The sequence below is a fragment of the Citrus clementina genome, unplaced genomic scaffold (assembly GCF_000493195.1).
Source record: "Citrus clementina cultivar Clemenules unplaced genomic scaffold, Citrus_clementina_v1.0 scaffold_3, whole genome shotgun sequence".
NCBI lineage: Eukaryota > Viridiplantae > Streptophyta > Magnoliopsida > Sapindales > Rutaceae > Citrus > Citrus x clementina.
This window is the reverse complement of record NW_006262339.1, coordinates 16,487,184-16,505,366: the sequence shown is the minus strand read 5'-3', so window position 1 is coordinate 16,505,366 and position 18,183 is coordinate 16,487,184. Positions and strand designations below refer to the sequence as shown.

Sequence of the window (18,183 nt, the reverse complement as noted above, 5' to 3'; positions counted from 1 at the left end):
GATTTTATTTTATAATTTATTCCCGAATTTAATTTGCAATACATGGAGAACGGAAAATTTACAGTAATAACCAAAAAAGTTTTACTTTTTTTCATCTTAACCCCCAAAACTATTTCTATCAACATTAGCCATAAAACAACTTTTGAGACCAAAATACCCCTCCCTCATCTCTCCCCCAACACTCCCTTTCACTCATCTCTCCCAAACCGATCAAACTCCCATCATCGGCGGCGACATCAACCCTCGTCGGCGGCGGCTCCATCTCTCACCGGCATCCGATCTACGATCTACAACATTCAACAAAACCTAGGTTAGTCATTTTTCTTATTTTCATTAATTTAAAATGAGATTTTAGAATAATAATAGTTATAGCTTTAGAATAATAGTGGTGGTGATGATGTTTGTGGTGGTTGGTGGTGTTTGGGAGTATTGTTTTCGATTTTGGAGTGATTGCGCTTAATTTTGGGAGTGGGGAGGGAGGGGGCCAGGGCGCGCACGCGCGTCCATCGCTGGGCAGCAGCGCGCGCCCATGCACGGCCCGCTGTCGCACCAAAAATTAGAGTGTCTTTTTTTTTTTAACGAGTCAATTTTTTTTCTGTAAATGTAATGTAATAATTTTATAAATATTACAGATACATGGCGAAATCAGAATCACCGGATATCGAAGTAGGCAAGATGTATTTTCGTTATGCCGATCACTTTCCTGGTCGAATTTCGAGCATGTGTATGTTATCTTCGATCGTAAAAGCCATCGAGGAAAAATTAACAAAGCAGCAGTTGAGTATGTTCAAAAAGCATATATTTGGGCATTTCTTGGAGTGTCGAAATTTTTCATTTAGTGGGATAATTTTGCACAATCTTTTACTGTGGCAAGTGGCCCATGAAGAAGATAGCCGTGAGGATCAGTTATGGTTTCAAATTGGTAAGCATTTGATTCGCTTGTCAATTGTCGAATGGTGCTTGGTTACTGGACTTTCATTTGGTGTTGATACCAATAAAAAAAATGATGAAATGGAGCAGAGGCTACGGAATACGTATTTTGGTGGTGTGCATCGTAAGATTAATGTGAAGCAATTCGATGCAGTATTTAAGAAGTTGAAATTCGAGGAAATGGACGATATGGATGCATTAAAGGAAATGGACGATATGAATCCATTAAGCCTGAAATTATAAAAAAAATATATATTTGGATCCAGATCAAATTAATACAGTTTTAATGAATCTCCAAGTCTTGGTGCGACAGGTGCCTGTCGCCAGATTCCCCCACGACTTAGATTTTTCCACGACTCAGTTCAGCAAGCTCAGAAAATAACTCATACCACTAAGTGATGCCGATTAGTGTTGGATTTGGATAGATTATGATCGGATTTCACTTTTACCGTTGTCTTTTACCGTCGCCGTTCGTTAATGATTAAGCTGCGTTTGGTTTGACGATATGAGAGAAAGATTGTTGCTTTTGGTCTATAAAGAAGGGTAATTTGGGGAGAAAAGCTTATGTTTAGCTAATGTTGATAGAAAAAAGTTGAGAGGGTTAGTTGTGAAAATAACAAAATATTTATGGTTATTTTCGTAAATTTCCCATGGAGAACAGGTTAAACATGTTTTTAATTTTATAACTATTAAAGTGAATTTAAATTATTTGTTTTAGAGTCCGCCTAAGTTACTTTAAATGTAACTTACGGTCTGGCTGTGAAATTTCATCCAGCCCCCCATATTCGATGTTATTTATATTATATTTATGAATATTATAAAACTTTCTGATTTGAAAAATTTCGTTTAACCCCTTACACTCAATTTTATTTTATTGAAATCTTAGAGTACGAATTCGCCCCCTATAATTTTAAATTCTCAAAATAACCTCATTTAATTAAAAATTTTAATTATTATTAATTGAATTATAATTATAACTATTATTTTATTATAATTATAATTATATTTATATTTTTTAAATAGATTATTGTTATTATTAATAACAAGAATAAAAAGTATTACAATTAATTAATCTATTAACAATAATTAATAATATTTTTTTTATTAAATTGTTAATAATAATAATAATTAACGATAATTATTATTAATAATTAATTTTTGAATAGTAATAATAATTAACAATTATCGTTAATAGATTGTGACTGACTCTAAACAAGTTGCTCGATATTTTATATCATATTGTATGCATTCACTTCTAGCTGCAAAAGAAATTAAAGCAATAGCTTTCTCGTTAACTAAACAAGAGATTTAACAAAATCAGAAACACACGTTTCTCAAAACTAACAAGGACTTGGACAATTATGGCACTAAGTAGTACTGCAATTAATATCAGTGATGAGGGTATGTTGCTACTTTGCTAGCTAAGCCTAGGTGGGCATTGGCATTCCTAGGACTCCGAACAATTATCGTTAATTTTTAAAAATTAATTATTAATAATAATTATCGTTAATTATTATTATTATTATTAATTTAATAAAAAATATTATTAATTATTGTTAATAGATTAATTAATTGTAATACTTTTTATTCTTGTTATTAATAATAATAATAATCTATTTAAAAAATATAAATATATTTATTATTATAATAAAATAATAATTATAATTATAATTCAATTAATAATAATTAAAAATTTTAATTAAATGAGGTTATTTTGAGAATTTAAAATTATAGGGGGCGAATTCGTACTCTAGGGTTTTAATAAAATAAAATTGAGTATAAGGGGTTAAATGAAATTTTCTAAATCAAAAAGTTTTATAATATTCATAAATATAATATAAATAACATCGAATATGGGGGGCTGGATGAAATTTCACAGCCAGGCCGTAAGTTACATTTAACGTAACTTAGGCGGACCTTTGTTTTATAGTTTATTTTTTGAGTCCAGTCTACTGAACATGTATTACATCTATATTCTCAAAACAAAAATGGAATCAAGGGCCCAAAAACGCTACCAAATAGGCCCTTAGATTCTTACCATTTGCTGATTTGTCATTTTAGTTTCACACAAGAAAATTACTTTTGACTTGTGTGAATGAAGAACATAATGCAGAGCATCGAACATAGGGATGTTCCCCAAGCCCTAGACATTCCAACATAGAAGCTCCGTCGATGTTTGGTTGGGAGGAGAGAATGTATGAGAGGATAGTAATTTAAATTCTATTTTTATTTCTATTATTTGGTTACACAAAATATATAAGAATTTAATTTCATTAGAATTTAATATCCATTATAATGTAGAATTTGAATTCTTCACTCCTTGTAAAATTTGAATTCCACACCAAGGAGTGAAAAATTCAAATTCCTCTTATGTTGGAAACTAAAGCTTCCAAAATTACCCTTCAACATTTTAACTTGTTTAATGTCTTTAATAATTATTATTTATAATTTATTTTATCAATTTAATATTATAAATAATTTTATATTAATTAAATTTAATGAATGATTCAAGAAACTTAATAAAATAAATAAATTTATTTAATATGAAATATAGAAATATAAAATAATTGTTGCCAGAATTTTGCCGGACCTCTGTTGGACCGTCTTCAGAACTCCGCCGGAAAGTCGCCGGAGCCTCAGGACCATCGCCGAAATTTCACTGGAAAATCGCCGGCCGCCGTTGACCTTTGTTGACCATCGCTATTGACTGCCTTATATTTATATTAAATTATATGAAATAGTTTAGTATATTAAATTATTTTATATTAAATATAAATCATGAATTATTTTAGGATTTTTAACATTAAAAAAGTTTGGCATTAATATTAAATTATATTTCATTACTAATATAGGTAATTTAGTATTTAAGACAAAGATAAATTTGTCCAAAGAAAAAAATTATAATTCATTTCCCTATCAAACTTTATGTTAAACCAAATAATGAAATTTAATTTCATTATTCTTCTCCACTCATTTTTTCTCTCTTCCCTTCCATTCCACTCTTTTTCTCTTTTTCCCTTTCTTTAAACCAAATATGGCCTTCATTTTTCTCGGCGGGGCTGGGGGCCAGCCACTGTCGTTGAATCAATTTTGTGAGAATGCTCAATAAAAGAGCCATCAGTAAAGTTTGGAGAAGAAGAAAAAGTGTTACCAACAGACATCCTACAATTGAAGTTTCAGAGCAGGTTATGTGGATTTAGGCCTTTTTGGACTGAGCTGATATGTTTCCATTGGGTCTAAAAGGCGTTTGTGGCCCGAAGCACTTTGTCAAGGGGTTGAGCTTTTAACCCACTCTAAAATTCTTATAACACTCATTTTAAATTTTATTTTCTAAAATATTCTTGATTTAAGTTATAAAATATTTACCATATATTAAAATTAATCATCTTACCATAAATTTTTCTTCTATCTAAAAAGAAATATTTCTTTTAAGTTTTCATTTTTAAATACATGAAAATATTAAAATTTTAAATTATTTTTTTCTTTTCATATGGTTTCTATCTCCATGATCCTAATTTTTTTTTATAAATTTCTAAAAAAATAAATATTCTTAATTAAAATTTAAAATACAATCTAATTTATGAAATGAGATGGGTATAAAAAGTTTTTAAAAGAAAATTTTATTTAAGTGTATAATTATATTTTTATTTAAAATAAAAATGAATTAATTTAACTTTAGTTGTTTATATAGAGATTTTTATTCCCATATTAATTTATTTTTGAATGGAATTTCTATGTTAAAATCTGATACTGTCTCAATTTAAAATGAAGATATAATTGAGATTTTTTCCCCCCAAAAACCCCTTTTATAGCTTCAGCTGCTTGGAAAAGGATATTGTGCGGAATGTATACAGTAATTTTCTTGATTTTCGAATTTATTCCATACATAACTATTTTCATGTAATGACGTTCACGTGCACCCGCACCTCCACCAGGGTACCACTACGTCTGCCACTACTAACCACACATTAAGTTGATCCTTTAAATCAAACGATTCAATATTCGAAAAAAAAAATCAAACGATTCAAAACCGTTGATCGGACTGAAAAATTTTGAGATCACAAATCACGAGGCACATAGACATAGAACATTACATCACAGTTGAGTTTATACTGAGTGGTTATCAAATAGATCCCTAAGGTCTAGTATTTTCTTAAATTAGAACAACGTTTGTCTCTTTATGTTAAACAGATCCGCTTCGCCTTCTAAATGACCATATTACCCTTACAGTGGAGAGTTATCTGCCTGCATTTGAACTTTAGGTTAGGGAACTAAATCTGAGAAACTACTTCGCTTAAATTTAATAAATTATAAAAGTAAGGGATGTAGATGATAAAACTTGATAAATTATTATTATTGTTGAAAAGGCGTTTTACTCCTGTTGTCCCAGGACAGGCCTGACCTGAGAGAGAGTGCAGGCCAAAAGTGAAGATTTCAAACAGAAATACTCCCCAAAAATTGAAAATAAAAATTCTGAAAATTGTTTTGTAATGTGTAATACTCTATGTTAGTGTCCATTATGTGATGGCAATGGGATCCGCATCCAATCTTCCTGCCTTGGATTTTCGTGCCCTCATTTCTCCATCTTCGATCTGTAAGTATTTATTTTAAAAATATGATACAATTTTTTTTGGTTATTTTTGAATCTGTGGTTTTCTTTTTTCATTTTTTTTTAATTTTATTTTGGGAGTGTGAATCTCGGGTTGGATAGTGTTTTGTGTTTTCGAATTTCTAGGGTTTTGTTTGGACAACCGGGGATCTTTGCGGCGGCGGATTTGATTTTTGAGGCTTTGTAGTTGGAAATTTTCCTGGGGTTTTTCGTTTTTCTTTTTGATGTTTGTTCGGTGAGAAAATGTGCGAAATGGGGGAATGGTTTCACATCTTCAAATTTGTATTCCTGTTTTTTTTTTTTAATTTATTGGGGACGTAAACGACACTATAATAAGCTAATCATTACTGAATATTCAAGTACTGTAGTAGAATCTATATGCTGCATGAGGATTATAGTTGGGGCTTCTTTGGTGCTTGAGGCTCACAAATTTATGTAGCTAAGGTTTTGAAATTTTGAAACCATTGTGACACTAGGATATGCTAAGCCCTATGTTACCCATTATAATCTTAGTTTGATAAAATCATATTTTGTTGGAAAGCATATCAACAGGCAGCGGGATTTGAGATTTTTCTTTTCGTCCTTGTTTCCAAAGCTATCGGCATAACATGACCTGACATAGTGCATCTGCTGTTCTCAGGTTCAGTGGTTTCTTCTTTCTAGTATCTGCTTTTTATCCCTAGTTGTTGATAATGGAAGACACGGACACAGTTGATGTGATTTTGGAATTTTTGAAGAGAAATCATTTCACGAGAGCTGAGTCAGCTTTGCGCAGCGAGCTCAGTAACCGCCCTGATTTAAATGGATTTCTTCAGAAACTTAACCTTGAAGAGAAGGATACAACTGAGGTGGTGCAAGAAGAGAATGTGGGCAAATTGGCTAGTAAAAATCAAGGTCCTAGTTCTCGTAATAGTGGTGAAGTTTCAAATGAACTTATTGTGAAAGAAATTGAGTGTGGGATTGGTAGAAATGGTTCTGAAAGCAAATGGAGAAACACTGCTTCTACTGGGGAGCAGAATAAGCCTAATGAGGCTAGTGGGACTAGTAAAGACAGGAACTTTACTTTCTCCAAAGGATCAGAGGATACTGTACTTGATTTGTACTCTTGGAACTGTAATTCTAACAATGGTCCATCAGATCCTTACAGAAACGATAGTATCCATAACTTCTCGGAGCTTCAGACTTTGGAGCAATCAAGATATTGTACAACCGAAATTCCTGGTGTTGGCAAAGTCAAATTGAGACCTCGAGATTCAGATTCCAGTGAAGAGATTCTCTTTTCTGGTGAGAAGAAGACCTCGTGGCTTGAAAGTACTAGTAAATCTAATGCAGAATCCAAGTATGAAAAGATTCAAGCCAGTGAACCTAAGGTTGTTGATAAGCAACTTAAGACTGGTAGCACTTGCTCGAAAGAAACCTTTGCAGATAATCCATGGTCAAGAAATGAGGAGCCTGGTAGCTCATCTTCAGAATTGTGGAAAGATTGTTCTGTCAAGACTGTTTTTCCTTTCTCCATGGGGGATGTGTCAACCAGTTATGACATTGGTACTGGATCTGACAAAAAAGAAGGAAAAAGGAAAACGGACGCGGCTGATGTGAGGGCATCAATTAAACAGCAGGTGGATGAGGTTGGAAGAGCTTTATACTTGGGTAAGTCTCAGGGGAATTCTGAGCAGAAGAATATTAGTGTAGGTTTTCCTCTGGTGGCTGATAATCCAAGGGAAGAGTTCCCCAGATTGCCTCCAGTCAAACTCAAGTCAGAGGACAAGCCACTCAATATTAATTGGGAGGAAAAGTTTGAGCGTGATGTATCAGGTACAAAGCTTTTGAGCTCTGAGAATAGCCTACTTATAGGGAGTTATCTGGATGTTCCTGTTGGACAAGAAATCCACTCTTCAGGTTAGCGCCTTTGTGAATGATTTATGTTTACGTTTAATAAATAGTGTGCGTTGATTTCACTTTATGATTGTAGTAGTTGTTGATTATCTGGAGTTTATCTGACTTTAATAACTGCTGTCAGCTTATTAGATTTGGCAATATTTTATTTTGTGTTTCTTGACTTTTGATAAATAAAAGGAGGATTTAATTAACCTAAATTCTGTTTATGCTTGAAGGGCATCAGTAAATTTGAATTCCTTGAGGTGACTCTTCATTAACGTTAGAGTAGGCCATCTAGGGTTGGTTTTGAAAACTAGGCTTTTGGGAAATGAGAGTTTCAAAAGTAATTGATCTGGGATGGTATCCTTTTCTTCAAAAATAAAATCTTCTTACTTACATGAGCTGCTTACAAAAGCCGCAATTAGGTATATATCTCTATATATTGGGTGAGATAGCATTGTCCATATTGATAAAGACTTGCTTGTTTGATGCTTATCATATAATTATGCAATTTCTAGTCATAGGGGAGACACCCAGGTAAATATCGTGGACGTAGCAGAACTCCAAAGAGATCTCGAGTAAGCTAGTGGGCATATTCTACTCAAGTAGTATGATACTCATTTATTTGAAACATGTTACCTTGTGATGGAAATCTGATGGTTATCTACGTTGGACAATATTTTATGTATAAATTCATTCACATAGTACTTTCTTTTCCCTTCTGAACTGTAGCTGACTTTTTCATGAATATACTCATGAGAAGAGAGTAATTGAACTACATTCTTGTGTTAAGCTAGGAGGACGCAGTGAAAAATGTTGTTGTATGCATTTCCTTTGTAATAGTGTCAATATGGCAACTTAGGATTTTATTTTGTGGGCTGAGTATGCAGTGGCTGATGAAGACAAGACTTGTGTGGTCTTCAAACTGAATATTGTTAACAATCATATCAAGCTTTTATTTAGTTTTTGCAAAAATGGAAACACAAATTTTAGGATTACTGTGATATGGATGCATGATGCCCTCTCTTGTTCTCTCTCTCTCTCTCTCTGCAATAGCGGACTCTTTTATATATATGTATTCTCTAATTTATGCACTGTTCTTTAAAAAAATAAATAAACAAGACCCGAAAACCTAAGTTCTGAATTGCATCCCCAGTTCTATCAATTCGTAATCATCACAAAGCCATGTACTTCACCCTTGCCATTCTTTGTGAAACAACCTGCAGGGTGACCTAAATTATATAATATACTATTAAAAATTTTCCTCCAAAAATGAAAAGGATGTTGGCTTAATTTTGTGTTTTTGGGTTTGTTTCTGTTGTGAGATCTTATAGTCTTATAGATCCCATACTTATTTGGTCATCTGATTAGCTCTCAACTGTATAATATTTTTGTGATATTAGGGGTTTTATTTTGTGGACTCTTTGTTCATTTTTTGTACATGTTTTTCTTCTTAATACAAGTTTCTTTGTTTCTTATCTACTGTCATTATTTTTCCTTTTGGTAACAATTGCTGTCACGAAATTACTGTAATCGCATCTTTTGGATTCGATGATTGTTTCTTCTATCATATGGTGAGTGTATGGCTGAGTGTTATTTCATCTTTAGTTCAAATTAGCATGCTGTTTGTGTTGTACGACTTTACTAAGGGCAGACATACCCACAACAATTTTTGTGCAAGCAAAACCTCTCAATCTTATAAAAGTGCATTGTTTCATCTATCTTATATTGGATATTGTATTTTATTTAAAAAAATGGATATTAAATATTTATGCTAGCATCCATTCGGTAAATGGAAATTCAGGCACTTCCTAAGTGCATACATTATGCTCATATTCGAAGTAGCAAACGACATCTATTAAGCGCATGATTGTAGATGATTATCTTATTAAATTAAAAATGTACGTGCATTTATTCTCACCAGTTTACAACAGCAATGATGCTGCAAACTTCTATCACTTAGTTAATGTTATTGAAGATAATGTGAAGCTAAACGTGCACATAATTAAACTCAAGATGATTTCAATCTATATGATATTGTTTTGACTTTACCTTTCAGATTTTGTTTAGGGCTGCTTGATTGTTGGTTACGTCCTGGATTATGATAATTTCTACCTGTTATTTTTTTGCTTTACGGCCTTTTGGAATGAGTAATTTTTCTTGTGATGACTTAGGTGGAAAAAGGACTGGTGGAGGCAGTTGGCTATCTGTTAGTCAGGGGATTGCAGAGGATACATCTGATCTTGTTTCGGGTTTTGCTACAATCGGTGATGGATTAAGTGAATCTGTTGACTACCCTCATGAATATTGGGATTCTGATGAATATGATGATGATGATGATGTTGGATACATGAGACAACCTATTGAGGATGAGGCATGGTTTCTGGCTCATGAAATTGATTACCCTAGTGATAACGAAAAGGGAACAGGACATGGCAGTGTTCCAGATCCACAGGGTAGAGGTCCAACAAAAGATGAAGACGATGATCAGTCATTTGCTGAGGAAGATTCATATTTCTCTGGTGAACAGTATTTTCAAGGTAAAAATGTGGAACCAGTTACAACTTCGGATGATCCTATAGGGCTGACAGTTAGTGAAATGTATGAGAGGACTGATAATGATTTAATGGATCAATATGACGGACAGTTGATGGATGAAGAAGAGCTGAATTTGATGCGTGCAGAACCAGTCTGGCAGGGATTTGTGACTCAGACAAATGAACTCATCATGTTAGGAGATGGAAAAGTTGTGAGCGAGCGTGGAAGACCGCGATTGGATGATATTTGTATGGATGATGATCAGCATGGCTCTGTTAGGTCAATTGGTGTGGGGATCAACAGTGATGCAGCTGAAATGGGCAGTGAAGTACGTGACAGTTTGCTTGGAGGGAGCAGTGAAGGGGATCTGGAGTATTTTCATGATCATGATGTTGGAATTGGTGGATCCAGATTCTCTCACCATGAATCTGACAAAAAATATGTTGATAGAAAAAGCAAGGATAAAAACAAAATCAGTAAACAGGAGTCCAATAAATATATCGTTGGGAATGATAAAGGTAAATGTACGCAGGTCAAAAACCTTACTGATGGGGGTTTTTCATTTCCTCCCCCACTGAGGGATGGGCAGTTGGTGCAGAAAGGTTCTAGTAAATCATTATGGTCAAACAACTGTGATCCTGTTATTAGTGATGAAACTGATGACCCTTTGAAAGCTTTGATGGGGGCAGATGATATGCTTGCTACTTGGAGGCAGAAAAGCACTGATAGTTCTAGGGATGAAAATAATGCAAATGCTGTAAGATCAGCAAATTCTTCTCCTTCCACCCTTTCGAATTATGAACGAGAGCATGTAAAGAGAGAGGAAGCTGAAAAAATTAGTGGCATGAGGGAAGAGGATCCAGGTGCATCCCTTGAGGATGAAGAAGCAGCTGCAGTACAAGAGCAAGTAAGGCAAATCAAAGCTCAGGAGGAGGAATTTGAGACTTTCAATTTAAAAATTGTGCATAGAAAAAACAGGCATGTCTCTTCATATTTTTAGCTGGTTAATTTTGCTTCTTTGGTCGCTGTTCCAGATCAAACTTTAAAGGCTGTTATGCAAAAGCTACAGTTTCCCTTTACCCTTTTTATTTGTTTATTAAATAGATTTAAATTGACAATATTGCAAATACTATCTTTCTCTCTCTCTCCCTAATTTTGAATATCTCTGATAACAATCTACCTGAATTCTGAAACATGCTAAGACTTGCCTGGTGGGGCCCAAATTGATTGTTTACTCTTTTCACCTTTCTCCCCAGCAACTAAGAATTTTATTTAATGTAATCAATGCTCTGGACTAATCAATATCAACTGAAATGGTGATAGTGGTATATCAAAATGTGGAAACTGACAATACTCATTTGAACTTCTTGGTCAGCTAAGAATTAGTTGTCTTCTGGCAGCTAGATGTCTTATGTTCAGTAAATGATACTTGTGCTTTCTCATTTCTCTTTTTGTTTAAATTTTCGTGAGCCTTCAACTTGGAATACTTAATAGGCAAAAACATAGCATAGGAGAGAATTACATGTATTCAGTTTCGACCTGGAGAGTGGAGGATGAAAAGGGGATCACTAGGATTTTCTTGAATTGGTGATCACTCGTCTTCTCAATAAAAGCAGAGAAACATAATATTTCTTAGCTGGTGCTCCTAAATGCATAGAGTTCTCGTAGAATGGACAGTTCTTAATCTTTGCCTTATTTCATTTCATTTTAGTACGCAGACATAAATGACTCGATTTCTTTCTTGAGTTGCTTATCATGTATATGCTTTTAGTAAGTAATTATATTTAGTGTGTGAGGAAAGTAGTTTCCTGCATATTGAAATATACGATTATTGGTTTCTTCACTCAATTTCAATAGTCTGTCTTTGACTGAACTAACTGGTTTTTGCCTCACAGAACTGGCTTTGAGGAGGACAAGAATTTCCACGTTGTTTTGAATTCTGTCATAGCTGGGCGTTATCATGTTACTGAGTATCTGGGATCAGCTGCGTTTAGCAAAGCTATACAAGCACATGACCTTCACACAGGCATGGATGTTTGTGTGAAAATTATTAAGAACAACAAAGATTTTTTTGATCAAAGCCTCGATGAGATAAAGCTTCTCAAGTATGTCAACAAGCATGATCCCGGAGACAAATACCATCTTCTGCGTTTGTATGATTATTTCTACTATCGAGTAAGCAGTTATACTTAAATTTATGATGTCAATGCTTTTATAACTCCTGTGAAGTAGATAAATTTTTGTATAGCCCCCAATGCCCACCCCCTTTTTCAATGTTATCATCACTACCAATTTGAGTGAGGAGGTTCATAACATACAACTGGCTCCTGGCATGTGGCTAGTGGTGGTTGCTTGTCATAACACAGATTGCAGTAAACTTGTGCCCAAGTTTGATAATTCCCTTTTTTGTTGGTTCTCTAGCAGTTTAGAAAGTTGTATATTTTGTTTAGGTTTTATTTTATCATAAATGTCTCTCCCATGATGATTTCAACAACACTTCACTGTATCTTGAGTTGGATCTGAGATTTCTTTTAATAAACTGACATTTTTCAGTTGATATGGGAAGCCACGGAGCGAAATACATTTTGTTCTCTCTGTTCACAGAATGGGCATTTTTTTTTCTAATAGATTCTTATCTCCATGAGAAGAATCTTCTTTTCTAGTTCATATCCTATCTAGTGAATTTCCTATCAATAAAATATCCAATCTAGTGAATTGTTCACCAGGTCCTTGTTTGCTGAAATCACACAAAATGAGATCTGTAGTGTATGCAGAATTGAGTAATAGCTGACTTGCTTTATTTCTTTAGGAGCATCTGCTAATAGTATGTGAGCTCCTGAAGGCAAACTTGTATGAGTTCCATAAATTTAATAGAGAATCCGGAGGAGAGGTCTATTTCACGATGCCAAGGTTGCAGGTTTGTAGGATGTCATTTTCACTCTGAAAACCTCTTTTCATTTTATTGTTACATTTATTGATTTATTTATTTTTCCCTGTTGTCTAATCTGTTGGAAAAAATTATTTGCAGTCTATTACTATCCAGTGTCTTGAAGCTCTTCAATTCTTGCACGGCCTTGGACTTATTCATTGTGATTTGAAGCCTGAAAATATCTTAGTGAAAAGTTATAGTAGATGTGAGGTGAAGGTCATTGATCTTGGGAGTAGCTGTTTTGAGACAGATCATCTCTGCTCCTATGTTCAATCCAGGTCCTATCGTGCACCAGAAGTTATCCTTGGACTGTCATACGATAAGAAGATAGACATATGGTCACTTGGCTGCATTTTAGCAGAACTCTGTACTGGAAATGTAAGTTTTATCCTTCCAAAAATGTCAAATTTTTGTTTTGTTTTTGTAGCTTTTTAAATTTATTATGTTTTTGTTTTTGTTTTGTTTTGTTTTTTTCTCTTTATTGTGCATGAGGTATGAGTGAGAAGGTGGGAGACGCTATTCTGCTTCAGTGTCTCTTTTCTTTTTCCTCATTCGGTAGATTATTGTAAACTTGTTTGTGGAAAGTTGACAAAGGCGTATCTTAAAGAGCCAATTATTAGCCCTGCAGAAAACTTGAAATGGATAGAAATTCAATTCTTAAGATGCCCATTAGTTGAGCCCTTGTTTTTCTCTGCCAAGTCAGTTTCCCAAGATTGACCCACTCTTAGTTCCATTTTGTGTTTCTATCGCTGATTTTCAACAGCTTGACCGTGAAATGATCATTAAATTGTTAAAGAGTTGAAATCTCGAACCTTCATTGGTTTGCTATAAACTCTGGCAAAAAGAATCTGAAAAAATTAGTAAAATGATGCTGGTTGATTAGTCTGATGAGAAAGGCCCAGTGGCCAAGTTAAGCTACACTGTTTATACACAGATTCCTTTTAGCATCCATTTCGTTTTTTAATTTTGGTAGAGACTTATCCATTATCAACCACAGCCATGACAATGATATGCATGAAGTGTACAGAGATGCAGTTGATAATGATTGACAGCTGTGGGCATGAGAGCCTTACTTAGGCATCCATCGTGTGTAGAACATGCTGCATTATAATCTTCTTCTCAATTTATATGTTCTCAAAACAGGTGAAACTGTCATCCATTTGTTGATAACTGTTGTAGTCTTAAGTAGTTATTTAGCATGCTTTTTTAGTTCATATTGAATTCCGTAATGGTGAAGGTGCTGATGATAAACTGAATGTTCAATGTTTTGGTCAAAATAAATGGTTTCAAGTTTCTTCTCGAGGCCTGTAAATATACTCATCGAGTTTTGTCCTCCCTTTTTTGGTCTTTTTTCTGTTTCTTGGATGTTTCAATTTTAACAATTGATGCGTTAAACTAACTTCTGTGCCTTATTTAAGTCAATTTCGTGCTAAAATTCTATTTCAATTGGCTAATGACAATACATAAATTCATTCTACTATAATATGAGGCTGACAGCCTGTGATGCAGTTCCAGGTGGTTGATTATGATGTTAAGCCAGTCAAGTTGGTTTCTGTTGGTGATATTGCATGACAACCAAATTCATTGGTGGCTAATTGCATTTTGTTGTTATCTATAATTGTTCAGCTAGGTCTAACTACCGTGTATGCATCTCCATTTGCCTGTCTAATTCAGTTGAAGTCCTCAGTACTTTGAGCATCTCTCTGTTAATTTACCTAGGACTGCTCATGAGTTACTTCTTGTTCTTGCAACTAACTGTTATGAATAAAATTTCCTTCATTGCAGGTTCTCTTCCAAAATGATTCTCCAGCAACATTACTTGCACGGGTGATTGGAATCATTGGTCCCATTGAACAAGGCATGCTTGCCAAAGGACGGGATACATACAAATATTTTACTAAAAATCACATGCTTTATGAACGGAATCAGGTAAAAGCCTCTCTGATTTTCATGGTCTTTTGGTCTCTATTAAACTGCAGTTGAATATTTTGCTTGTATGGCCAACATTCCTATCATTCCAAAACAAGTAAAAGTAAGTGAAAAAAAAAAAAATAAATGAAAAATTGCACATCATGCACATTCATGTCAGCAGTATGAATGTTGTGCAGACTACATACTGATTTTGTAGTAATAACCAGTGCATTTAGCCTATGCTACATGTTATCTTCTGATTGCTACAAGCAGGCTGAATTATCTGTTTGTGAGAGTAGTGAACTGGTCACCAAGGATAATCTTTTCATCTTTTGTAATTTATTTACACGGGTGCCTCATGTGATCTGAATTTTACAATGAATGTTTTGACACCTTATGACCTGGTCTAAGCAATAGCTCCAACATATCATCATATGCGTGGTGATCTTATGACATGAGTCATGATGTTTATGGTGTTTTAGATGCAAGTATCTCATTATATTGCTTACACTCAGCAAATATGTGCCATCTCTACTGAATCTCTGGAAGAATACTGGAAAGTATTCCCTTCAGTCACTGACCTTATTCTAGATTTCTCTAATCATTGCATCTGTCTGCTTCGGCAGTCTATCAGGATATTATGAAAATACTATCAACGTAATTGCTTCAAACTAAATCTACTACTTCCTTTTTAACCTTGAACTACACTTTTTATGATAGCGTTTTGGTACAGACACATTTGTCTCATTGTGATGCTCATTTAACAAAGGTTTCATTTGCTACATAATGATAAAGCTCTGTCATCAAACAATTTAGTTTCCTTTTCATGTTCTCTTATTATGCAAGTGATTTCTGTATTTTGATCAATTATTGGATAGGATTTAGCAGGTAATTCCTAAGCTTTTAAATGCTGGTTGTATGCCTGCTTACTCACAATTGAGGTGGTGCCTTTTTTTTTTTCACTATTCAATTCTTCAGGAAACCAACAGACTTGAATACTTGATACCAAAAAAGACATCTTTACGGCACCGACTGCCGATGGGGGACCAGGGCTTCATTGACTTTGTTGCTCATTTGCTTGAAGTAAATCCTAAGAAGCGCCCTTCTGCATCTGATGCTCTGAAGCACCCATGGCTATCACACCCTTATGAACCCATATCGGCTTGAACAATCTAAAGAATCTTATGGTCAAGACATTTTGCAAGTGGTCTCAGTGTTTTGGGTTTGGGTGTCGGCGAAGGAGCCACATTTGATTACTAACTGAACTGGTGATTTATTTATAAAGTGATCTTGAAAGCGTTTTTGGTCCTTCACATGCCTGCACAATGCGTTGAAACGTGTCTGGTCTGGTGGTCGTGGTATAATTTTCCTTCACCTCGCCAAGTTGTATTTCAATTAACCATAATTGAAGATGTAATTTTGCACGTCCTGTGTATTCTTACGTTTTTCCTTCGGCTTCGCATTGTGTAATCTGGTGGTAGAGGAAATCTGAAAATCTTGTTGTACATGATGTGATAATTCTTTTAGGTTATTTAGTAATTAGCTTGTGAAATAGCTGCTTATCCAATTTTGGTTTTGGCTTACCACACAATTTGCCGCACCCGATCAAGTTTGGAGCATGCCCCAGTGAGAAATTGAGAAATGTTTTCCGTGATTGAACTTTTTAGCCTTTTTGATGTGTTTTATTTTTACGTATTCTTGGCTCTCTTGGCAGTTTAATTTTTTTACTTTTGCACCTTAATTGGAACTTTGGATTTTCAGTGATTCCATTTTCTTTATGTATCGGGTTAAGGGGCAGCGGGACAGAAAGCATTGCTTGGACTGTAGCATTGGCAGCTTATGAGAGACTGTTAATTGGAAGCTTAAAAAATTTAATCTATATTTAATTCTAACCATAAATTGACAATAATCTCAGCTTCTCTAGTTCAATTTTGTATTTTCATTTTCATTGCCTGTGGTTCAATGGTAAATCAGTAAATTGTGAGCAGATTTGCCCTGTAATGATTCGTTCGGCTTAGCAGAGTTGACCTCTCAAAGGTAAAGCTGGCTTACTCATTTTTTTTTTTTAAATAACTTTGATATTCTTCGAATAAAAATATTGCAGATGTTAAGTTATTGGATAAATTTTAATCATTTTGTTCACAAAGGTGCCGGGCTTTCTTAATGCGTTGCTCTCTTAATTGTTTAACTGGTGGCTTAACTAAAATAAATTAAGGGTGCGTTTGAGATCGTTGGGCAACTGTAGCTTTTAAGCTACAATATTAAAGTGTTCGATAAACACTAGTTGTTGTAACTTGTAAGGTATGTTGATATGATTTTTCATTTAGTAATAGAAAATCTATTATATCTTTAGTAATTTTGTCAAAATTATTATTTAAAATTTATATGTACTACATATTATTATTTTTTGTTTGGTAGTTCTTTTTTTTTCACATATAAATTTTAAGAAATAATATTGTGCAGTCTAAGTGCATGATTATCGTTTTGTATTTTTAGTGGTACTAATATTTAATGTTTATTGTCGCACAATTTACATCAAGTATTGCATATTTTTTTGTTCTTTATTTCATGTATAAATTTATATTTTAGATTTACGTCACACGCTGCTGCATCTTTCAAATTTGGTGTTTCGTGTATGGAATGACGCCAAAATTTTATTTTTTCCTGCCATTTCATGTTTTACATTCATGTTATATGTATAGAATTTAATGTTGTGTATTTGCACCAAACATGTTATATGTCAGTTGTTACATAGTTGACATTCATTATTAAACATTTTATGTTTCATGTTTCATGTACAAAGATCATGTTTAATATTCAGGTCAAGTGGTATGTGTGAGATTTCAACTTTCAGCTTCATGTTCCTAATACTCAAAAAAAAAAAAATTATTACTTACCACGATTCACGTTTGACCATTTCGTTGCATTTATACATCATGTGGTTGTTTAGATTAATATTGCAAGTTATGTAGTTTCATGTTAGATGTCTACTGTTGCATATTGCAAATCATGTGTTTCTCATTTGTCAACATAAATTGCGACGATGGCAAAATCAAATTCTAACTGATTTTTTGAAACACGTGGGCAAATAGGTAACATGACTCAAAAGTATTTGTGAGCATGCGAATTAACACCAAAGTGAAATAGTGTCAAACTAGTAAAATAACTTGCTTAGTTCAGGTCGATTCAAGGGGAAAATATTCAAATTGTTAAAATTTAGAATTCTTCTAAAATAAAATATTAAAATAAAATAATTAGAGGTATGAATCTACTCTTGATTTTAAATATAATTTAATAAACTGCATAAAAGATTAATTATGTAAACACTAATCAATTATATTATGAATCAAGTGCATACTTGGTATGATTTATTTAATGATTAGAAGTG

General features: G+C 33.8%; 1 protein-coding gene across 1 annotated transcript; it reads left to right on the top strand.

Moving 5' to 3' along the window:
• The first annotated feature begins 5,311 nt into the window (after positions 1-5,311).
• On the top strand, positions 5,312-16,501 carry LOC18050215. The gene is made up of 8 exons (XM_006441310.2): positions 5,312-5,524; positions 6,180-7,438; positions 9,592-10,933; positions 11,851-12,130; positions 12,765-12,872; positions 12,984-13,262; positions 14,670-14,813; positions 15,774-16,501. The coding sequence occupies exons 2-8, from the start codon at positions 6,232-6,234 to the stop codon at positions 15,960-15,962; spliced, it is 3,549 nt and encodes a 1,182-aa protein (XP_006441373.1). The 5' UTR covers positions 5,312-5,524; positions 6,180-6,231; the 3' UTR covers positions 15,963-16,501.
• Positions 16,502-18,183: the final 1,682 nt, after the last annotated feature.

Excerpts from the sequence above, each read along its gene's own strand:
- LOC18050215 (XM_006441310.2), top strand. The coding sequence starts at position 6,232 with ATGGAAGACACGGACACAGTTGATGTGATTTTGGAATTTTTGAAGAGA. Across the intron at positions 10,934-11,850 it reads ATTGTGCATAGAAAAAACAG|AACTGGCTTTGAGGAGGACA; the intron begins GCATGTCTCTTC and ends TTTGCCTCACAG. Across the intron at positions 12,873-12,983 it reads TCACGATGCCAAGGTTGCAG|TCTATTACTATCCAGTGTCT; the intron begins GTTTGTAGGATG and ends AATTATTTGCAG.